At 40.8% G+C, this 21,304-nt stretch overlaps 1 protein-coding gene across 1 annotated transcript in view; it reads right to left on the reverse strand.

Annotated features, from left to right (window-relative positions):
* Positions 1–21,304, reverse strand: part of GRPR (gastrin releasing peptide receptor) — an 83,056-nt gene that overhangs the window by 24,575 nt on the left and 37,177 nt on the right. Inside the window, exon 2 of the mRNA XM_072138440.1 lies at positions 7,023–7,374. Within this exon, the coding sequence (XP_071994541.1) occupies positions 7,023–7,374 (352 nt within the window). The remainder of the gene's footprint in view (positions 1–7,022; positions 7,375–21,304) is intronic.

The raw sequence follows: 21,304 nt of genomic DNA on the forward strand, positions 1-21,304 counted from the left end.
GCGTCACTAAGCGCAAAACACAGTGGTCGCAAGTCTCACTCCAAATTGCTCACAATTTGCTAGTAGATGCACTGCAGCAACTACAGCCACCAGCAGATCAACCAGAAATCAAATATATATAACGCTACTGTAGGCGTAAGTAAGCCGTTTGGATTCTCCTATGGCTATTTTCTAGCCAAGTATTAAAGCACACTACTATGCCAGATGAGATGACGCTGAGTTATAAAAAAAATAAACGTAAAATAAAAAAGGAAATGGCAGACTGTGCCTAATTGAAATACAACCCCGGGCCCTAATAAATTTTCCTACTTCGGTCTTTGCGATGGATATGTGCGTCACTAAGCGCAAAACACAGTGGTCGCAAGTCTCACTCCAAATTGCTCACAATTTGCTAGTAGATGCACTGCAGCAACTACAGCCACCAGCAGATCAACCAGAAATCAAATATATATAACGCTACTGTAGGCGTAAGTAAGCCGTTTGGATTCTCCTATGGCTATTTTCTAGCCAAGTATTAAAGCACACTACTATGCCAGATGAGATGACGCTGAGTTATGAAAAAAATAAACGTAAAATAAAAAAGGAAATGGCAGACTGTGCCTAATTGAAATACAACCCCGGGCCCTAATAAATTTTCCCACTTCGGTCTTTGCGATGGATATGTGCGTCACTAAGCGCAAAACACAGTGGTCGCAAGTCTCACTCCAAATTGCTCACAATTTGCTAGTAGATGCACTGCAGCAACTACAGCCACCAGCAGATCAACCAGAAATCAAATATATATAACGCTACTGTAGGCGTAAGTAAGCCGTTTGGATTCTCCTATGGCTATTTTCTAGCCAAGTATTAAAGCACACTACTATGCCAGATGAGATGACGCTGAGTTATAAAAAAAATAAACGTAAAATAAAAAAGGAAATGGCAGACTGTGCCTAATTGAAATACAACCCCGGGCCCTAATAAATTTTCCTACTTCGGTCTTTGCGATGGATATGTGCGTCACTAAGCGCAAAACACAGTGGTCGCAAGTCTCACTCCAAATTGCTCACAATTTGCTAGTAGATGCACTGCAGCAACTACAGCCACCAGCAGATCAACCAGAAATCAAATATATATAACGCTACTGTAGGCGTAAGTAAGCCGTTTGGATTCTCCTATGGCTATTTTCTAGCCAAGTATTAAAGCACACTACTATGCCAGATGAGATGACGCTGAGTTATGAAAAAAATAAACGTAAAATAAAAAAGGAAATGGCAGACTGTGCCTAATTGAAATACAACCCCGGGCCCTAATAAATTTTCCCACTTCGGTCTTTGCGATGGATATGTGCGTCACTAAGCGCAAAACACAGTGGTCGCAAGTCTCGCTCCAAATTGCTCACAATTTGCTAGTAGATGCACTGCAGCAACTACAGCCACCAGCAGATCAACCAGAAATCAAATATATATAACGCTACTGTAGGCGTAAGTAAGCCGTTTGGATTCTCCTATGGCTATTTTCTAGCCAAGTATTAAAGCACACTACTATGCAAGATGAGATGACACTGAGTTATTAAAAAAATAAACGTAAAATAAAAAGAAACTGGCAGACTGTGCCTAATTGAAATCAAACCCCTAATAAATTTTCCCACTTTGAGGTGGATATGTGTGTCACTAAGAGCTAAACACAACGGTAGCAAGTCCCCCTGCTAATTCCTCACAATATGGTACTAGCTACACTACTAGTGCCAGCAAGCCCAGCCACAAGCAAATAAAAAAAAAAAGTATAACGTTATTGTAGCCCTAAGAAGGGCTGTTGGGTTGTTGTAGAATCACTCCTGCCTAACAGTAAGCTAATAGAACACCCTAACGCTTTCCCTGACCAGCAGCAGCTCTCTCCCTAGCGGCATCCAGACAGAGAATGATCCGAGCAGCGCGGGCAGCGGCTAGTCTATCCCAGGGTCACCTGATCTGGCCAGCCAACCACTGCTATCGACGTGTAAGGGTACCACGTCATGCTGGGTGGAGTGCAGAGTCTCCTGGCTTGTGATTGGCTCTGTTTCTGGCCGCCAAAAAGCAAAACGGCGGGAGCTGCCATTTTCTCGAGCGGGCGAAATACTCGTCCGAGCAACGAGCAGTTACGAGTACGCTAATGCTCGATCGAGCATCAAGCTCGGACGAGTATGTTCGCTCATCTCTAATAATAATCTATCCTCTGACAACCCCAATTGATGTTGTCATGTCAGCTGTATAATATTTCTTGGAAGGTGTACACAGTAAGTGATGCCATGGAAGGCAATCGCATGTACTTCCAAACAGGAACATTTTTATTTGCATATATGTTTGTTACCACTTTCTTGTTTAGCTTCTAAATAAGTTACCACAGTAACTTTTTGTTTTATTTGGGCATAAACTGACAGCAGAGGGCAGGTGGGTAAATCATAAACTGGTAAGGGTATGTGCACACATTAGTTTATTTTGGCGGCCACTAACATTATCCTATTCTTGCGTCTTTTTGCAAAGTGGCTACCTGACTCATGCGGATATGGGAGTGTTGAGGAGTGCTCACCCTTCCCATCCCCAACAGACCACAACTACCCCCGGTTTGTGGCCCATTATAAGCATTTAGTGTGCATTTAGTATTCTCTTAAAAGTTTAGTTAGTTTATTAATTTAATAAATTCTCTATTGATTTGGGAATCTGGGTGATCCTGTAGGGGCATGGCAAAAAACGAAAGCTTACTTCACTTGCTCTCATTTCTCAGATTGTTCAGGTACACTGTGTGTGGCCAGAAGTTCCAAATAGTCAAGACACCTGGTTCTGCCAAAGAGTGGCCTCCTCAGACTGAGATGTACATGACTTCCATGCACCATAAGACCCAACTTCCGTAAGTTGGTGCCATGTCTTATTGGTTAAACGTGGCCCTGTCAGAGGCACTGCTGACCTCTGTAAACCCACAGAGACCCAGCAGTGACAGCCGATGCCATAGCTGTGATATGTGAGTATATGTTTTTTATTATTTTCAAAGTCCCCCACCAACTATTAAGTCAGTATTTTGTTTATAAAGTGTCTCTTTTCCTTTTGCTCCTTTCTTCTCCTGCAGTGAGTAGCATATTTGAAAGTCTTTTCAATACAGTTCAGAGTAAGTAGAAAAATAAAGAGAGGAGGCTATTTACTCATTGCATGTCTAGAGAATACTTCACTGCTAATTCAGCTCTTTGAGGAGATAAAACTGTCAAGTGGGTGGCTTAGTGGTTAGCATTACAGCCTTGCAGCACTGGGGACCTGGGTTCAAGTCCTGGCGTCAACATCTGCAAAGAGTTTCTATGTTCTCTCCATGTTTGCGTGTGTTTCCTCCGGTTTCCTCCCACACTCCAAAAACATACTGGTAGGTTAATTAGATTGTGAGCCCCATTGGAGACAGGAACCAATTTGGCTTTGTGCTGCACTGCATAATATGTGTGTACAATATAAATAAAGGAATTATTAATTATTAAGTGACCATAAGGAGCTAAGTTACTAGAAACTTTTATCAGCTTCTCCTCATCAGCTGTTAGAGTGAATATGGGAAGGGAAAGCAGGAAAACAGGATGAAGAAAATGTTTTCTTCAATAAAGTATATAATAAAGTTTACTATTGTCATCTGCACTGTTGATTTCTGCAAGTTTAGTTACCCTGTAGTTATTATTACACAGTTATGATATGTAGTAGGAAAAGTGCGGGGTAACTAGTGATACAGCTAGTACTTAGTCTTTGCCCTTGATATGAATAACTTGATGATTCAGCAGCGCAGTTTGTTTCATTGTTATTCGCTGTGCTAAGTTTTCATGAGCTCTTCTTAATCAAGATAAGCAGCGATAGAAGTAAAAGAGTTCCGCATAACTGGAGTTTAATAGGAAAATGGATATGATGGCTTCACTTTGAAAAGGAACACTGGTGACAAGGAATTGACAGAATAATTTAGTACTCGGGGGATATATTTTCAGCAGGCTGCCTGACAAAGACAAAAGTCATTACCCAAATACGCTGTCAGTCTACCTTCATAGAAATGACATCAATGATATTCAGAAGCAAATGCATTAATGCACTTTTACAATGTCCTATTGCGAACCATAAAATCATTTCTACCCAATATCAGGAAAAGCAGATGTCTATGAAGATGACAGATTAACAATATTTCTGGCTATTAGTAGCTTTCCTCCATACAGGTTCTATCTCTAATTCTTGGTTGTTTCCGAGCGGCGAACTTTAGGAAACATAACTTTTTTATACGAGTGATAGGATACTTGCATCAAAGGCTGCACAGATATGAAATGTATATCTGTTTTCCTAATGGGGTATTCCCACGAAAACAAAATTCTTAAATATACTCAGGATAACAAAATAACATATTCTCCAATTCAGCGTTATTAACAAAAATACAGCAAAATAGAGATATAATTGCATCCTGTCTCCATCATTCCTGGTTGTCCCTGGATCCAACCGTAAACTCGTAACTATGGTCATAAAGATTACTATGGCATCAATAGCTTCTCCTTTCTGCACACTGTAATGCTCTCTGCTTCCTGCCCTTCCCCCCTGCATTACAAGACTAGTTCAGACACAGACACTTCCTACCTGCGAGGAGCAGTGTGCAGAGACTTCCTCTACAAACTACAAACAAGATAAGGTCTTGATTAGAGGTAAGGGAGAGGCATAGCTGAGCTGACTGTGTGTGCTGTGGGTGAGGTATCAAAGCTGAGTGTTTCATTGTGTGTTATATCAACCTCATGACCCGTCTCCTCTCTTTTTTTTCTATGTGTGAGATGCTAGTAGACTGTTTAGAAGCTAAATAAAGTGCAGCTAAACCCTGTACCTGATAATCTAAGCACATTGTCAGCACACATAATCTCTTAGCAACAGAGGAATCATGAAGGAATCATGAAGTGTCCAACTAGTGCCCACCCACACTGCTTAATTTTATACTGACTATGACTAGGGGATAGGACTTAAAACAGCAATAAAGCTTAGTAAAATTGTAAAGTGAGGGGTTATTGTGTAAACATTAAGGGATTAAAATTTGAGAACTTTCTTTTCTGGGAAAAACCCTATAAAGGGAATATACTCACAAAATCACTTGTTTGTTTGTTTGTTTTTTTTACTTATTAAATGTTGAGCATATTCTTTTTTTCTAATCTTTTAAATTTTTGAATTGTGGATTTTCTATTCTATTTTTGTGCATGATAATGTGGGCCACAACTTATCATTAAGTGATATGTTTTATAGTAATCTCCTGGTCATAGAGATTACACTCATTAAATGCAGCTGGGCACATAGAGAGAGAAAGTGATGTCAGCACCAGCACCAGGAGTGTCACACCATTATACAGGCATGTCTATAGGAATATCTCATACACAAACAGGCTGCAGGCGGGTTCCAGCACCAGGAAGCACAAATTGGAGCTAGCACCAGGAGTGTCACATCATTATACAGGCTGTCAGTCAAACACTGGGAGTGTGGCTCTGCCTCCCACTCATGAATAAGCTGGACAGATGAATATGATAATGTCTCTTTAGACCTCTCTCAGGTCATTTGCATGCAGCTTTAGGACCTGATTGTTTAAAGTGGTATTCCGGGAATATGAACGTCTGACACAAAAACCCATGATGATATAAATAAATGAATACAACAATACTCAATGTAATTAGTCGCAAAATGAAGCTTAAATAGTTTAATTTTAGGATTTACAAAATTTATGGCCTCTCTAAAGTAGGTGGAGTTATCACTAAGCTGGCCGCCACTGTAAACTACAAGTTCCATGATCCTTTAGTTCTCAGTAACTCCTCCTCCCTCTTGTGCTCTGCCCCCAGTGATGATGTAACAGACTGTCCTGCTCTGTTACCATAGTAATGATGTGTAACTGCCATCACCACACACCGGCCATACTGGATGCACTGCAACCAACCGACTACAGCCAACCTTAGTGGTGATCACATGACCTGCCCAGGCAGGTACAGGACATGTGATGTGGACATGTGACCAGTGGCCATCTTCTGTCCTGTGTCTGCTCTGCAACGGACCGTGCGGAGGAAATTAACGGACTGATTAAAGGGCCAGTAGCATTTTAATTCTTCATTACAGTCTATGTCATCAGCATTTTCTGCTAAGGGGAGCAACATTTTAAATAACAACTAATTACACATTAGCTTATATTTTGAGTGCTCATTTGTATATGAATTATGCTGATTCCTGGAATACCCCTTTAAGTTTACAGGCATGTAGGGGGACAATGTAGGGGGCAATGCTTTTGAATGGCAGTTTATTTATATAATTGGTTTCAGCAGTGTGGGGATTGGTGAGGAGCGCACACCCCTCCTCCCTTCTGCACCTGGCTGTATGAGGCCTTACTCTCTCTGAACCATTATGTCCATATATTATTACATGCAGAGTCACTCATATAAATGGCTACAACCAATTGTAATAGTTTTGGCTGCAGATATCCATATCAAATTCAGTAAAGGATAGATGTTCTTGGGTGTCTTAGAAACATCTTACCTCTTGTACCCTGATCATTTCTCTATGATTATACATCATCAAAGTTGATGGGAACAAAAGAGGCACAAAAGTCTCATGAGAGTCTCTGTATTCTAGCATCTAGCAGCTGGGCCTACTCTTCCATGAAACCTTTGCATGTTACTATGATCTGTCAGAAATTATGCTTTAGGACTTGAAAAGTATATTGAACACCTTCCACCTACAGAGGTCAATGATATCTTTAAATCAGATTTATCAAAATGTCTATGAGATATATCAAAGTTTCTAAAACTGGATGTTACCTTTTTAGAAATGTATACACATTTGCAATGTTTTCATGAAACGTCCCTTTTAGAGTAATGCTAGTCATACAATTGAAGTGTCTAGTTTCTAGAAACTAAAACTTTTATTAAATGTTCAAAATTTTTGGTGCAAATAACAATAGATTGATAAATCTTCCTTGATATCTGTTATTCCACAATCTTCATCTCATTCATGTTCACAAATATTTTTTTAACTGTAAAATCCTACCTGTCTCCGAACATGTACATTTCCTTCCACCGGCATGTTGGATGCACTCCGAATCAGATTCTTGGCAATAAAATAGTAGTAGACAGAAATGATAGATAGAGGGATAATATAGAAGATGAGGAAAGAAGTCATTGAGTGGATCCTTGGGTGCAGGCCGTCGGAGTGTGGGTAGGGGGCACAGCTGACAAACGTTTTGTTGGTTTCTTTATCATAGAATGGATGCAAGTCCGAAAATACAGCTTCTGGGATTGCCAGGGTCATAGATAATACCCAGATAAGTGCAGCTTTGATACAAATCTTGGTCAACGCATTGTTGGCTTGAATGTCCATAGGCTTTACTATTGCTGTATACCTGGAATGAGAAGTGCAATTGTGTGAGGATAGCATTGCCTGAGATCTATGATATATGATGAAAAATTTATCAATTTTTGTGTATAATTCTGGGACATGGGTGGGAAAAAAACAGACTGTGATTACCCTACTGGTTCCCAGTTGCTCAGGTACTTGTGTTTTTGCATTTTTCCCAGCCAGTAGTTCTGGATTTTCACTGGACCTACTTCCCCCAATGAGTGGCCACTTATTGGCTGAAGCAGGTCCTATAACCCTTCAGAACCTCCCGCTGTGCAGATTGCCGAAAACCAGAGATTCTGGTAGGAGCCCCAAAAGGGTAAGTTATGCTTTTATTTTCCTTTCCTGCCACGATTTCCTAGGATTTTTTCCTACAGCTAAAAAAGCACTTTACTTTATCCCTGTACACCTCTATTTTCCGTGTTCTACTTGAAAACAATAAAGATGCCAAACATAGAAAAAAACTGTGTGCATTTGGTCTGAATACAAACTTTTTTTTTAAATTAAAACAATAGCAAATCTTGAATAGTCTAGAATAGTGACAATAGTTTTTTTTACCTCCTGCCAGAACTAAATGAAACGTAATTGTGTGGAGTCTTATGTTGGAATAAAGCACACATAACCTTGTAATGACTATGTGGGATGTACCCCAGTGATAAGTGCCTCAAGATAAGTTTTTGCATTAAGTTTCTATCTTCCCCTAGTTGCTTTATTCACATAATATATACTAGTTAGAACTTCTCTGTTATGTCCTGTGTGTCCTGTTGATGCTTTTGAAGGAGAAATAGTTATGGACCAGATTCTCCTTTACTTTCTGGGAGATGTCGTAGCAGCTGGTCCATATCCAACAGCGGAGAGAGAACAAGGAATCAAACAATATCTTATATTTGAATAAATTAGCATATAACAACAAAATTCTGGCCCACATTTATCAACAGTGCATTCAGTCGGCCTCACTAATGTGCCAGACTAGTAAAGACCGGCGCACAGTCTTCAATAATATGGTGCAACCTCCATGCACCGAAACTGAGTGTACCAATTTTTTGGTGCACTCAGTTTAATGGACATGTGCCACAATTATGTCGGACTTTCAACATGAATGTGGCGTTCAGGGTGATTCGGCACCAGAAAACCCCTTTAGGTGCACAGTTTTGTGTTGCGGCGGACAGAGTGCAGCCATGACACGATACTGGCGCAAACACTACAGAAATACATGTACAAGCAGTTCGATAAATTTGGGCCACTGTGTTTATAAGACAATATAAATCATTATTTAGAGCTTTTTTCCCTGCAGGCTTTATCTCTTATTTGGCATAAAACGGATGTATCACCTTGGATTATAATGCACAAAACATGTTTTTCCATGTACAACTTGGACAAATTGGTTCTTGACGCTTTGATTTCTTTGTTTTACCCTTCCACTGCAATCCAAAATTAATTATCGTGCCCCTAATAGCACGATGGATTAGTTGTACTGTGATGTTTTTAACTGATGCATTAGGCCCTGTTTGTTGTACTGCCATCCTGCTGCTTATTACATTGGGCCACTGTGTTTATAAGACAATATAAATCATTATTAAGAGCTTTTTCCCTGAAGGTTTTATCTCTTATTCACACTTGACCAAGAGCTCCTGAGTGGAGACTGGCTACTATGATGTCTCCCATATATACTACACACTGTGACAATCTGATTCATAACCCATTTACTAAGAATCATCATTAGGATCCTACAGGGCATTATAGATAAACATTCACTTGTATTGATGTGAATAAACTAGAAGATTCATTTTCAGCACTGCCTGTGTCTCTGCCCCTCAGTCAGCTCCCCCCCCCCCTCCTCTATTTTCCATAGATTTATATTAGTAGACAATTTCTGTTCTAGAAAGATTGAATTTCACTTTAGCCAGGAGATGGGAGGAGGGAAGGAGCCTGATAATAGGAGAAAGAAGTATTTTCTAAGTTAAAACATATTACAAAGTTTGACTTGAAACATTGGGGGTCATTTACTAAGGGCCCGAATCGCATTTTTACGGATATTTCCGATTTGCGCCAATTTTCCCTGAATTGCCCCAGGTTTTTGGTGCACGAGATCGGATTGTGGTGCATCGGCGCCGGTGTGCACGCAACGGAAATTGGGGGGCGTGGCCGACCGAAAGCCCGAAGGACTCGGAGAAACCGCCGCATTTAAAAAACGTGTCGCTGGACACGTGCTTACCTGCACCCAGCAACAGATCGTGAACTCCAGCGGACCTCGGCGGACTTCAGCGCAGCAGCGACACCTGGTGGACGTCGGAGGAACTGTGTTAGTGAATCGCCGGAAGACCTGAATCCACCGCAGAGAACGCGCCGCTGGATCGCGAATGGACCGGGTAAGTAAATCTGCCTCATTAAGTTTTAGAAAAGATAGTGACCATTTAAATTTAGAAGGTATAAAAGATAATACTCATGTATACACTATCGATTTATGCAAATTTTGCTGAAAAGCTAGATACACTTTTAATAAATTGATTTACTTACATGAACCACAAACATGGATAAAACGGATGTATCACTTTGGATTATAATGCACAAAACACTTTTTTTCCATGTACAACTTACAATTTACTAAATTGAGGACAAATTGGTTCTTGACTCTTTGATTTGTTTGTTTTACCCTTCCACTGAAATCCAAAAATTAATTATTGCGACCCTAATAGCACGATGGATTCGTTGAACTGTAACTTTTTGAAAAATGTTTTTAACTGATGCATTAGGCCCTGTTTGTTGTACTGCCATCCTGCTGCTTATTACATTATAAACCATGATTTATTTTACCATTAGTGAGAAAATGCAAACCCAATACCAGTTATACTTGAAATAATGGTAGGAGAAAATGCTATTAGGATACACAATTTGGCTTCCGCATAAGCTTGATTTCATCCACTATTTTCCTTCGGTTTTTATCTCATTACACAAAAACCTTTATAGCTGAAATACAATTGTTGCTTCTCCATGAGAACAAATGCAGCACAAAGGTTTTAAGTGCATCCGAAATCCTAATGTTCCCAAACCTAGTATGTACAATTCTAATTTCCTAATTATTCCACTTTACTACAATATATGTAAACTAACTGCTTTACCATTGTAATTCTTCCCTGTACATGTAAATTATAACATTGTCTCTCTATCTACCATATTTAATGAATCCTATAAGCTCCTTATTCCATCAGTTTACATTTAATACCTTTGTATCCCCTATGTATAACACCAGATCCTCATCACCTCAGTATAACCTGCCATCCTCTTCTCCTATAGCTCTTACCAGTTCTTCATCCCCTTGGTGTAACTTGCTTTTCCATCTCCTACAGCTCCCCAGCTTACAGCCTTACAGCTACTTACAGTCAGGGCCGGTTTCAGGGCCCTTGGCAAAACTAAAACTGGGGTTACAAAATAAAACTATTTTATGAGCAGCCACAGTCAGTAAGAGGCTCCTTTAGCCCTGCACAATAATAACACTTTGTAGTTTACAAGCAGTAGTAGGGTAAGTATCTGTAATATGGGACTGTAGGAGGATTTTATAGGAGATAGATGATAGAGAGATGGATGATAGAAGATTAATACGAAAGGTGATATATATATTTATACATTGATGATAAGTAGATTTATAGATGCATAAACATAAAGTAGATTATATATAGATAGATGAAGATAGATATATATAGATATAGGGCCACATTTATCACTTTTGTGCGCCTAAGTGTAGTAGTTGCGCCTAAATTCTGGCGCACTGTTTTGCCAGATTTATCACAAGCTACAACCATCTGTGATAAGTATATTTTCTGCCTCTTATTAATCACTTTACTTTAAAACAGTTTAGGCGCAATTTTGGCGCAGTTTAGGCGCAATGTTAGATTCAGGCAGTTACATGTGATCCTGTTACAAGCTCCTCTCTGCTTCTCCCACAGCCCAGAATGAAGATAACACTCACAGCAGCACCCAGGTGTGTGACACCCTGCACCCAGTGACCTCCTCAGCAGTGGCTTCTCCTAGAGGGGATCCCCCAGTGCTGGTCTCCTGCTGCACCCCTGTAATTCTGCACAGTATCCCCTCAGACACACTGGTGATACTGTGCAGAATTACATGGGGGACACTTGTATGTAGTTTCTGCAAAGTTCTAAGCTCTTTTTTTTTGAGCTCAGCGTTTTGCAGAATGTTTTGTAAATAGAAGGTGATGAACTGTAAATAGAGTCTGCAGCTCCTGTCTGCAGAGTATCTAATGTATCTATTATATGTCTATTATATGTTCTAGTGTCTAGCTGAGCCCTGCTGCTAGAAATGAGCTGTTCTGCAAAGGGGCTCAGTGCTTTCTTCTCAGATAACGCCACCTTCGGGCTGGAGTGTTTTTGCGCCCGTTTTTGCGCCTAAATGAAAACGTTGCAAGTGATGAATATCATTAGGCGCAGCAAAACATCTGGATTGGTAAGATAGATGAGGGAAAACTGGTTATTTTTGCTGCGCAGCTAGTTTGGCGTTTAATCGCAAAAATGGCGCAAAAACGGTGCGCCTGAATGAAAAGGCGCAAAAACAACAGAAAAAACGAGTGATACATGTGGCCCATAGATTTATATTTAGGAAATAGATAAAATTATAGGAGAAATGTGCTGAAAAACCTCACCTCCACTTAGTCAATAAAAAAATAAACTGACATACTCACCTTCCGACATCCCTGATGCTCGGCACAGCTCCACGCGGCTCCTCTTTTGTCTCCTCTCTGCTGTATTAGTGGCCGGCGCACACAATGGTGCAGAGGTGTCACCGCTGATGACGTCATAGTGTGTAAAAATAACAGTAAATCCAAATGTCCCCATGCAAGGGGCCCCTTAAGGACAGGGGACCCTGGGCAAATGCCCAGTTTGCCCCCCCAAAGCCGTCCCTGCTTACAATCTCCGTGTGGCTGCATATTACAGACAGCTCATACTATGTATCCAAAGCCTCTGCTTCTAAGTTATGTGACAAGAGCCTTTACTCCTAACTTCATCCTAAATGTTAGCAATATTGATCAGGTTAAGAATAAATATAATTTTACAATTATACCTTTTATGCCCAAAATTAGAGAAAGTTGGAGGGTCCATCTGATTTACATATAATGATAGTTTCCTACAAGCCCTGTGATGCTTGGCATGTACCTGTTTTTCATTGGTCCTACCATCGGTACCTCATTTTTGAGGTGACAGTATACATAATAGACACTCTTACAGCAAAGGATGGTGGCGGTTATTAATTCCAAACTGTGAACATCCAAACAGGAGCATCCATTATTTAGGAACAAAAATGGCATGTGTTCCTTTATCTGTGTAAAATAGTGCTGGTGTGCCTATGGTTTCTTAAGGTCAAGAAACTCTATGGGGGATATTTATCATACGCTGGCGTCTGCCTCTTGATGTATCGGGCTGCCAGCAGCGCAGCGTTTATCCTATGCCAGTCAGGGCCTGGCGTAGAAAGAAAACGCAGCCGGCGACTTTTCACGTATGAAAAGTCGCCGGCAGCAGCGAGTGTGCAGGTGCGGGGACAGTAACGCCCCGCACCGGCCCACTCCCGTCCGGCCGCACCCCCCGCTCAGCCGCCCGCGCCCCCCCCTTCACGCCCCACTGGCGTGAAGGTGGTGGATTGGGGAAAATAATCGCATAAGCTAGCATTTGCGATTATTTCAGGGCCTCTGCGCCACTGGCGGTGCGCAGAGGTCCTGATAAATATGCCCCTATGTCTATTTGCGCATTGTGCTGCTTTTGTATATTTCTTTTTGTAGCAATGTCAAAAGGGCAAGATATTAGGCACATATATCAATGATTCATTGAAGAACAGCAATCACAAGACAAAGAAATTCTTCTTGTTTTCTTATACAGGCAGTGCCCTTCTTAAGAACACCCGACTTACAGACGACCCCTAGTTACAAACGGACCTCTGGATGTTGGTAATTTACTGTACTTTATCCTTAGGCTACAATAAACAGCTATAACAGTTATCACAGGCGTCTGTAATGAAGCTTTAGTGTTAATCCAGGTTCTTATGACAATCCAACATTTTTAAAATCCAGTTGTCACAGAGACTAAAAAAATTTGGCTGGAGTTACAATTATAAAATATGCAGTTCCAACTTACATACAAATTCAACTTAAGAACAAACCTACAGAAACTATCTTGTACGTAACCCGGGGACTGCCTGCATTGCATTGTCATTTGTCCAGTACATTGAGAAATACATCATTTGGTTTATGTAGTAAAATAAAACAAATACAATTGTCCAAAAAGTTTTGTGCCTTCTCTGCAAAGCAAAATATAATATGACTTCTATTAGGCTCTGTTCTGCCAGTATCAGGTTGTTATAGGTGAGAGTAGGTGTGGACAGGGATGGTTACCATTTGAGCGTCTACTGACGGTCTCTCGATTCTTTATGTCCACCGGAGCCCTGGACAGAACTACTGGATGGATCGTTGCCCTCAGGGTGTTCATACGGTTTATTAAAAATAAGTTACTTTTACTGCTTAAATTGCTATGTTGGTACTTTACGATAAATAAGTGGGTTTTGATTGTAATTAGGGCTCTCCGTGTGTAAAAGGTTAGCATCACTCATATAGGGGATTCCAGTCTCAGCGTTTGAGCCAGCTTTGTTTTGAGTTTTTTTACTGGAAAGAAATCGACAGTAGAAACTCCTCATCTTCATGGATGCAGAGAGAACTTGAAGCTGTGTCATGCAGCTTAGAATTAAGGCTAATGAACACTAGTAACCGGTTTCAGTTGGTCTTTTGACTACATAAAATTGTAAGGCAAGAAGCTAGAATGACTGTGATTGGAAGGCTTGTAAAACACAAAGGGGGTCATTTACTAAGGGCCCGATTCACGGTTTCCCGACGTGTTACCCGAATATTTCCGATTTGCACTGATTTCCTCTGACATGCCCTGGGATTTTGGCACACGCGAGCGGATTTTGGCGCTGGCATGCACGCGACGGAAATCCGGGGGCGTGGCCAAACGCAAACCCGACGGATTCGGAAAAACCGCCGCATTTAAAAAAAAAAATTGGTCGCACGGGCCATACTCACATGCACCAGGAAGAGATCAGTGAACTCCGACGCAACTCGGCGGACCTCGGTGCAGCAGCGACACCTGGTGGACATCGGGCTTCATGAATCGCCGGAAGACCCGAACGCTCGTCCGAGAAGCCGCCGCTGGAACGCGAATGGACCGGGTAAGTAAATGTGCCCCAAAGAGTCAATGGAAAAAAACAAAAATATCCGCGACTTTACCTACAGCACTGGGGATAAGACAGCCTATGAAGAAACAGACGAGGATCCGCAGGGGAGGGACAGAAACAATGCTAGCAGAGAAGTTGAAGGCTCTTATTTCATAGACTAGGGCAAAACAAACTCCTACCATGAGGTGGAATGGTGCAGCATTCATGTCAAATTGTAAAAGGACATCTACCATCAGTTTATCAGTGGTAGACTGTCCTATAATGCATGCTGATTACCTCTAGGGAGCGAGCGGACGGAGGGGTGAGTATTAATGAATTGGGCTCACGTCACCTGAGCTCCTCAGGCTAATTTACATATTTTTATAGTTTTCTTTTCTTGGTACTACGGAAGCACAGGATGTAGCTGAAAACGGGTGCATCATCCTCTAGAGGTAACAAGCATGCATTATAGGACAGTCTACCAATAAACTGGTGGTAGATGTCCTTCAAGTTGCTGTGGTGTGCCCGTGACTCAGTGGGGGAAATTTATCAGAAGTGTCTGAGGAAAAACTGTTCTAGTTGTCCATGGAAATCAATCGGAGCTCAGCTTTAATTTTATAAACAGCTGTGGGAAAATGAAAGCTGAGCTCTGATTAGTGTCCATGAGCAACTATAACAGTTCTCCTCTCAGACACTTCTGATAAATCTCCCCCAAGGAGACGATTTTCCCATCACCAAATATCTTAAAGAGGTTTTCCCAGGAATAAAAAACATTTTATAAATTCAAACACAATGTGTAAATATTTTCTCCAACCCTTAACGACCTGGCCATATTTTAGTTTTTTCATTTCCATTTTTCACTCCCTCCCATCAAAAATCTATAACTTTTTTATTTTTACATGTAAAGAGCTCTGTGATGGTTTGTTTTCTGGGTGTTACCGGTAAGTGTTTGCTGCAATATGCTCAAACGAGAGACTCTAATGTACTTGTCTTGTTGCTTAGCTGTGCAGTGGGGCCTCCCACTTCTCTTTATACTCTGGTTAGAGCCTGTTTGTGCTTTCCTCTGAAGGGAGTAATACACACCGTTGTAGGAAATCTTTAGTTTCTTGGCAATTTGTCGCATGGAATGGCCTTCATTTCTAAGAACAAGAATAAACTGTCGAGTTTCACATGAAAGTTCTTTTTTTCTGGCCATTGTGAGAGTTTCATAGAACAAACAAATGTGACTGTCCAGATTCTCAACTAACTCAAAGGAAGGTTTATAGCTTCTGTAATCAGCCAAACTGTTTTCAGCTGTGCTAGCATACTTGAACAAGGCTTAAAAATCCATTAGCCTTCTTACACAGTTAGCAAACACAACTGGTGTTTGTTGGAAATAGGCCTATATACACCTATGTAGATATTGCATTAAAAAATAGATGTTTGCCGCTAGAAGAATCATTTACCACACTAACAATGTATATATATATATATATATATATATATATATATATATATATATATATGTATGTGTGTGTGTGTGTGTGTGTGTGTGTGTGTATGTATGATATATGTGTAAAAGTATATAAATGTGCGTGTACAGTATATGAGTGCATAAATATGTTTGATTGTATAAACACGTGTACAAATATGTATATATTTTCTCCTAATGGAAAAGGGGTTCAGTCTCTCCTAGTTATGACCTTATAGTTTATTTAAAAAAGAGTTTATACTTCCAGGATTTTGTTAATCAGGGCTGTAACTACAGTGCTGCAGCCGCTACAGGGCCCATAGTGTCAGAGGGCCCTGGTATCTGGGGTATTTCATGCGAATATGCTGTATGTGTATATTTGTGATGTGTATATGCTTTAAATGTATATGCATATGTGATGTGTATATGCTGTAAATGTATATGTGATGTGTATATGCTGTAAATGTATATGCATATGTGATGTGTATATGCTGTATGTCTGTGTATATGGTATGTATACACTGTGTGTTTTTTAAGAGGTAAGTGGGGCCCTGCCTCTCCTAGTTACGTCACTGTTCTTACTGCTTTGTATAGTAGAGAACTTCCAGTGATCAGTTTTTGGCATGAGGTCACGTTGAAAGGAAAAGGTTAGTTTTAGTTAAGGTGTCTCCCCAGTAAATATCTATCTTCTAATACAATAACAAATGGAATAAATGATGACATCTTATGTTGTGTTTATACACACACTTTGGCAGCACTTAGCCTTATGGGTTCAGTTTAGAAAGTAGGGCTAAATTTAACAAACATTTGAATTATATCTGTAGGTGACATGAGTCTTAGGCCACTTTTATAAAGGATTCTCTACAGTAGTGAAGGCTGAACAGCAGTATTTGTAAGACAACGTCTACACTGTAAAAACTATAATGGGAGGATTTGTACTTCTTCAGTGTTTTGGACAAACTTCTGGTCTTGGCTTATAAAAACCAATTATAAATGCTGGCCCAAATATACACAAGGCCTTGAAAAGTAATATATAATATGGTAGAAAAAGTTGTCAGAAGGGGTGTGGCTTACAAGAAAGAGGCAGTTCAATACGTGCCAACTTTTTATATGCGTTTTTGGTGCTTAACTGTATTGGAATCTAATTAATGTAATAAGTAACGTAAAGTTTAGAATGACACAAATATATTTTGGAAATGTTTTTCTTCTTTTTGAGTGTTTTGACAGTGACCAACAAAAGTTTAATGGTGAATAGCAATTATCTGTCATTTACAACCAGAAGGGATGTTAATTGTTGTAGCCCAGAGATGGTGAACCTTTTAGAGACAGGTTGCCCAAACTACAACAAAATCCACTTATTCACCCTGAAGTGCCAACGTGGCATTTTAAGCAATAACTTACTGCTACCTGATCTTCCACATCGTATCGGCCCCTGAGGCCACCAATACAGTTGAAAGAAGGAGGACACATTCAGACTCTCGTTGAAGCTTCTCTCCAGGGTCTCTCTGTAGAGGAAGAATGGTGGGTCCAGCAGGATGAGCTCCAAAGATATTGCAGTTCTGTCAACACCTTCTCACTTTTCCCGCAGTTCCAAACAGTCAATGAAGTGTCGCTTTAAAATAGCATTTAAAGCAGTTGCCTGGGACTGCAGGAAGATTAGGTGGATTTGGTCCTATTTGATGAACTCAGTCCTGGGGAGATGGTCTGAGTGCCGACAGAAATGGCTCTGAGTGCCACCTCTGTCACCCGTGCCATAGGTTCGCCACCACTGTTGTAGCCTCTTCTGAAGACTGAAAATGTCCTAAAAATCCGTCTACTCCAATCGGGACACAGAAATATTATATTATTATATATTATACATGTAATTTTTTATAAGCAGCTTCAGCTGCCAACTTTTTTATTTTATATTATCTTACATGACACATCATTTCAAACTGGATGACACCGACCCCAAAACAGTCAATGCAAATGCCAGCTGATCTTAGACCCATAAATGCTTAGGGCATATTTAGGTGGGCATTTTCAAGGTCAGTATCAATGTTTTTTTGCAGATGGCATACTGACCTATTGATTCCTATGTGTCTGTTCAAACATCCGTTTTTTTTCACAGATGTGCAGACAGTGAGAACAGAATAGCAGCATGCATTTTTTTTTCATCTTATATGCAGACCATGGACTTCCATAGAAGTCAATGGATCCTCAAAAAAAACGGATGACATCCGTATGCGGTTTGTTTTGTCTTTGTTTTTTTTCTAGGCAAGCAAAAGGGCAGGGCAAAAAGTAGATCAGAAACTCATCTGTTTTTTTGTGGGTTTGACATACAGTGGTGAGAAAAAACAGACGCAGATACAAAACGGACTGAACACAGACATCACACGTCCACATTTTTGCAAATACTTGGTGGAAACATCCATCTGAATGAGCCCTTAAGGACATCCGAGTTATAGATGACTCCTACATACAAACTGACCTCTCTGCCCACTGTGCTCTCTGAATGATGGTACTTTCCTGTACCTTAGTCCAAAGCTGCAATGAACAACTGTAAAATGTCTGCAATGAAGTTTTATTGTACATCCTTGTTCCATTGTCAACCCCAAATTTAAAAATCTAATTGTCACCAGGACCAAAAAATAACTAGTCTCGTTACAATTACAAAATATACCTGTTCCATCTTACATTCAAATTCAAACCTACAGAAGTTATCTTTTACATAACACGAGGACTGTCATAAGTTGATTAAATGGTCCATAAATATTGTACAATATATCAATAATGGGCAATAAACCCTTCCTCAGCTTCATATTCTTATGTATATTTAATGAATATAAAAACATGACTCCAGGCAAAGATTCTTGCTCTGCTTTACGCTGTTAAATGCGAAGGAAAAATGATTTACCTGATTTATACTGTGACATCTCTTGTATTAAATCTCTTAGCACAATGAAGGCCTTTTATTAGTAGTGTCCCAACAATGGAGCAGTTTTAGGCCTGTTCCACAATTGCGAGTGGGATGCGATGAACTCGCATCACACTCGCAATGCATGCTGCCTGCATCTCCCGGCCTCATGCCAGTTCAGTTCCGGTTTCCAGCATTCGGGCCTGGAGATGCAGGCAGCACGCATTGCGAGTGTGATGCGAGTTCTAGATCTAGAAGGACAGTCACAAATTTCAGGGTCTGGGAAGTATGCAACAGTCCAGACAGTATGCAACCTATATGATCAGGCAGTATTCTAGAGAGGTTAACAAACACCTACATGGCAGCCTTAAAGGGAACCTCGCACCAGCCGCACGGCTGTTAAACCCCCAAACATACCTTATAGGGTCTATTAAGTGTTGTCCAGGCATGTCCTTATGATTGTAGCCGCACGCCGAAATATCAACTTATATTCACAGGCAGCTAGCAGTCAGGGGGGTGGGGTTTGGGGTAGAGCAGTTAAGCTTTCCTCAACCCTCCAGGCAGCTTTCGTCATGAAAACCCCTCGTACTGTTCTCCGTTGAGCCGATTACGGCCCTGTCTCCCGCGCCTTCCCGTCCTCTACACTCTCGTTTGTAATCTCGGACATGCCGAAGAGCATAGTCGGAGGCACATGCACAGTGCACATTTCTCCCTGCGGATACCTGCAGGGCCAGAGTGGAGATAATAAACGCACTGTGCATGGGCAGGAATTGGCTCAAAGGAAGGTTGTAGGAGGAGTTTTTATGAAAAAGCTGCCTGGAGGGTTGGTGAAAGCTTTACCAATGTACCCGAACCCCACCCCCCTGACTGCTAGCTGCCTGTGTACAGAGGTTGATATTTCAGTGCGAGACTGGCACACAATCATTATAAGGACATGCCTGGACAACACTTAATACACAATATAAGGTATGTTACTACTCTTACTTCTCGACACTAGTCAAAAGCTTCTCAATCAGCTAAACTATTTCCCTACACTGTACTGAAGAGGCGTAAACACGATGAAACAGCCCTGTCTACAGTTGGGAATCTGTTACTTCTGGAACAGATATACTGGTTTGGCTGGTTTTCCATCTTTGGAAAATTTATTTGCATAAATGCCAGAGTCCCCTTAGTGGAGCATCAATGGCTATAAGCCTCAACACATCTGCAAGGTGACCTTAATTGGCAAAGTCTCTGTAAGGAGAGCTTTTACTCCATGAGAAAAGGAGGAGACACTGCTAAGTAAGAGCTGATCCCACTCTAGTAGACCCAGGTTGTCTATGAATTACATATGTGACCATTCCTCAGCATAATAGGCACATTACCTAGTGTAAATCAAATACTGTGCACATGTATAGCATTATATTATACTATGTGAGATGAGCACAGAGTGACAATAATCTAATTAAATATCACACAATCCTAATTGCTACTGATTTTCCACAGATATACAGTTTATGCCATACTTGTCTCCCAACATCAGAAAATCATGTTCTTTTTCAAAGATTATCATCTTTAACCCACAATCCTTAGACTTTTAAGAGTTAAAGTGATCATTTATCTGAATTTAGGTTGTCTTGAAAGGTGGGGTTTTCGACCCAAAAAAATTTCTGCATACAAGGTTTCAGTAAGTAAATTGTTGCATCACTTGGCCACACATAGTAGTGCGTGTCCTTTCTCCGCCTGCCAAACTATTCTTTCTGACCTTATACTCTTGCTTGTAAATTGTGCTGGTCCTTTATAAACCTCTTCACCCTCCCTACTTACAAGCATCTGTGGGTTATATAAGGTGACTCCCACAGGGAGATGAACAAAGGTTACTAGTTTGATACATCCTTCGAAGGTGTTGTCCTGTTTGCATTCCTGTGTTTGACCTTAAGGCTTTGTATTCTGGTTGAGAATCTACTCTACCTATTGCAGGGATTACTCACTTTGCTCACTATTACTCACTTTGCATTAGCTTTGCCTGGTATGACCTCTTCCCGGGATTACTAGTTTCACACTCCATCCTCCCTGACTTGACTGCAAGCAGTCTCTTGATGCAATGACCTTGGCTTGTATCTTGACTATGCCTTCAGCCGTTCTCTTGGTGCCTTGCACTGTTGTCTTTCTACCTGCCTTAATCGGCTGCTACCTGGGCCAGAAGTCTGGTGACCCTTTAAGAGCAAAGATCCATGTACGGTGGTTAAAGGGTGCAAACAATCAGTCACTTGGATAACACCTTTGGAAAACTCCAAGCCAAACTGGTTGGGTGACACAGTGGCTTCACATCTCGCTGTGCATCACATACAGGACATTTATCGTTTATGGAATGTAACAATATAGTTCTTTTGCAATTCT

Source organism: Engystomops pustulosus, chromosome 2 (genome assembly GCF_040894005.1).
Source record: "Engystomops pustulosus chromosome 2, aEngPut4.maternal, whole genome shotgun sequence".
NCBI lineage: Eukaryota > Metazoa > Chordata > Amphibia > Anura > Leptodactylidae > Engystomops > Engystomops pustulosus.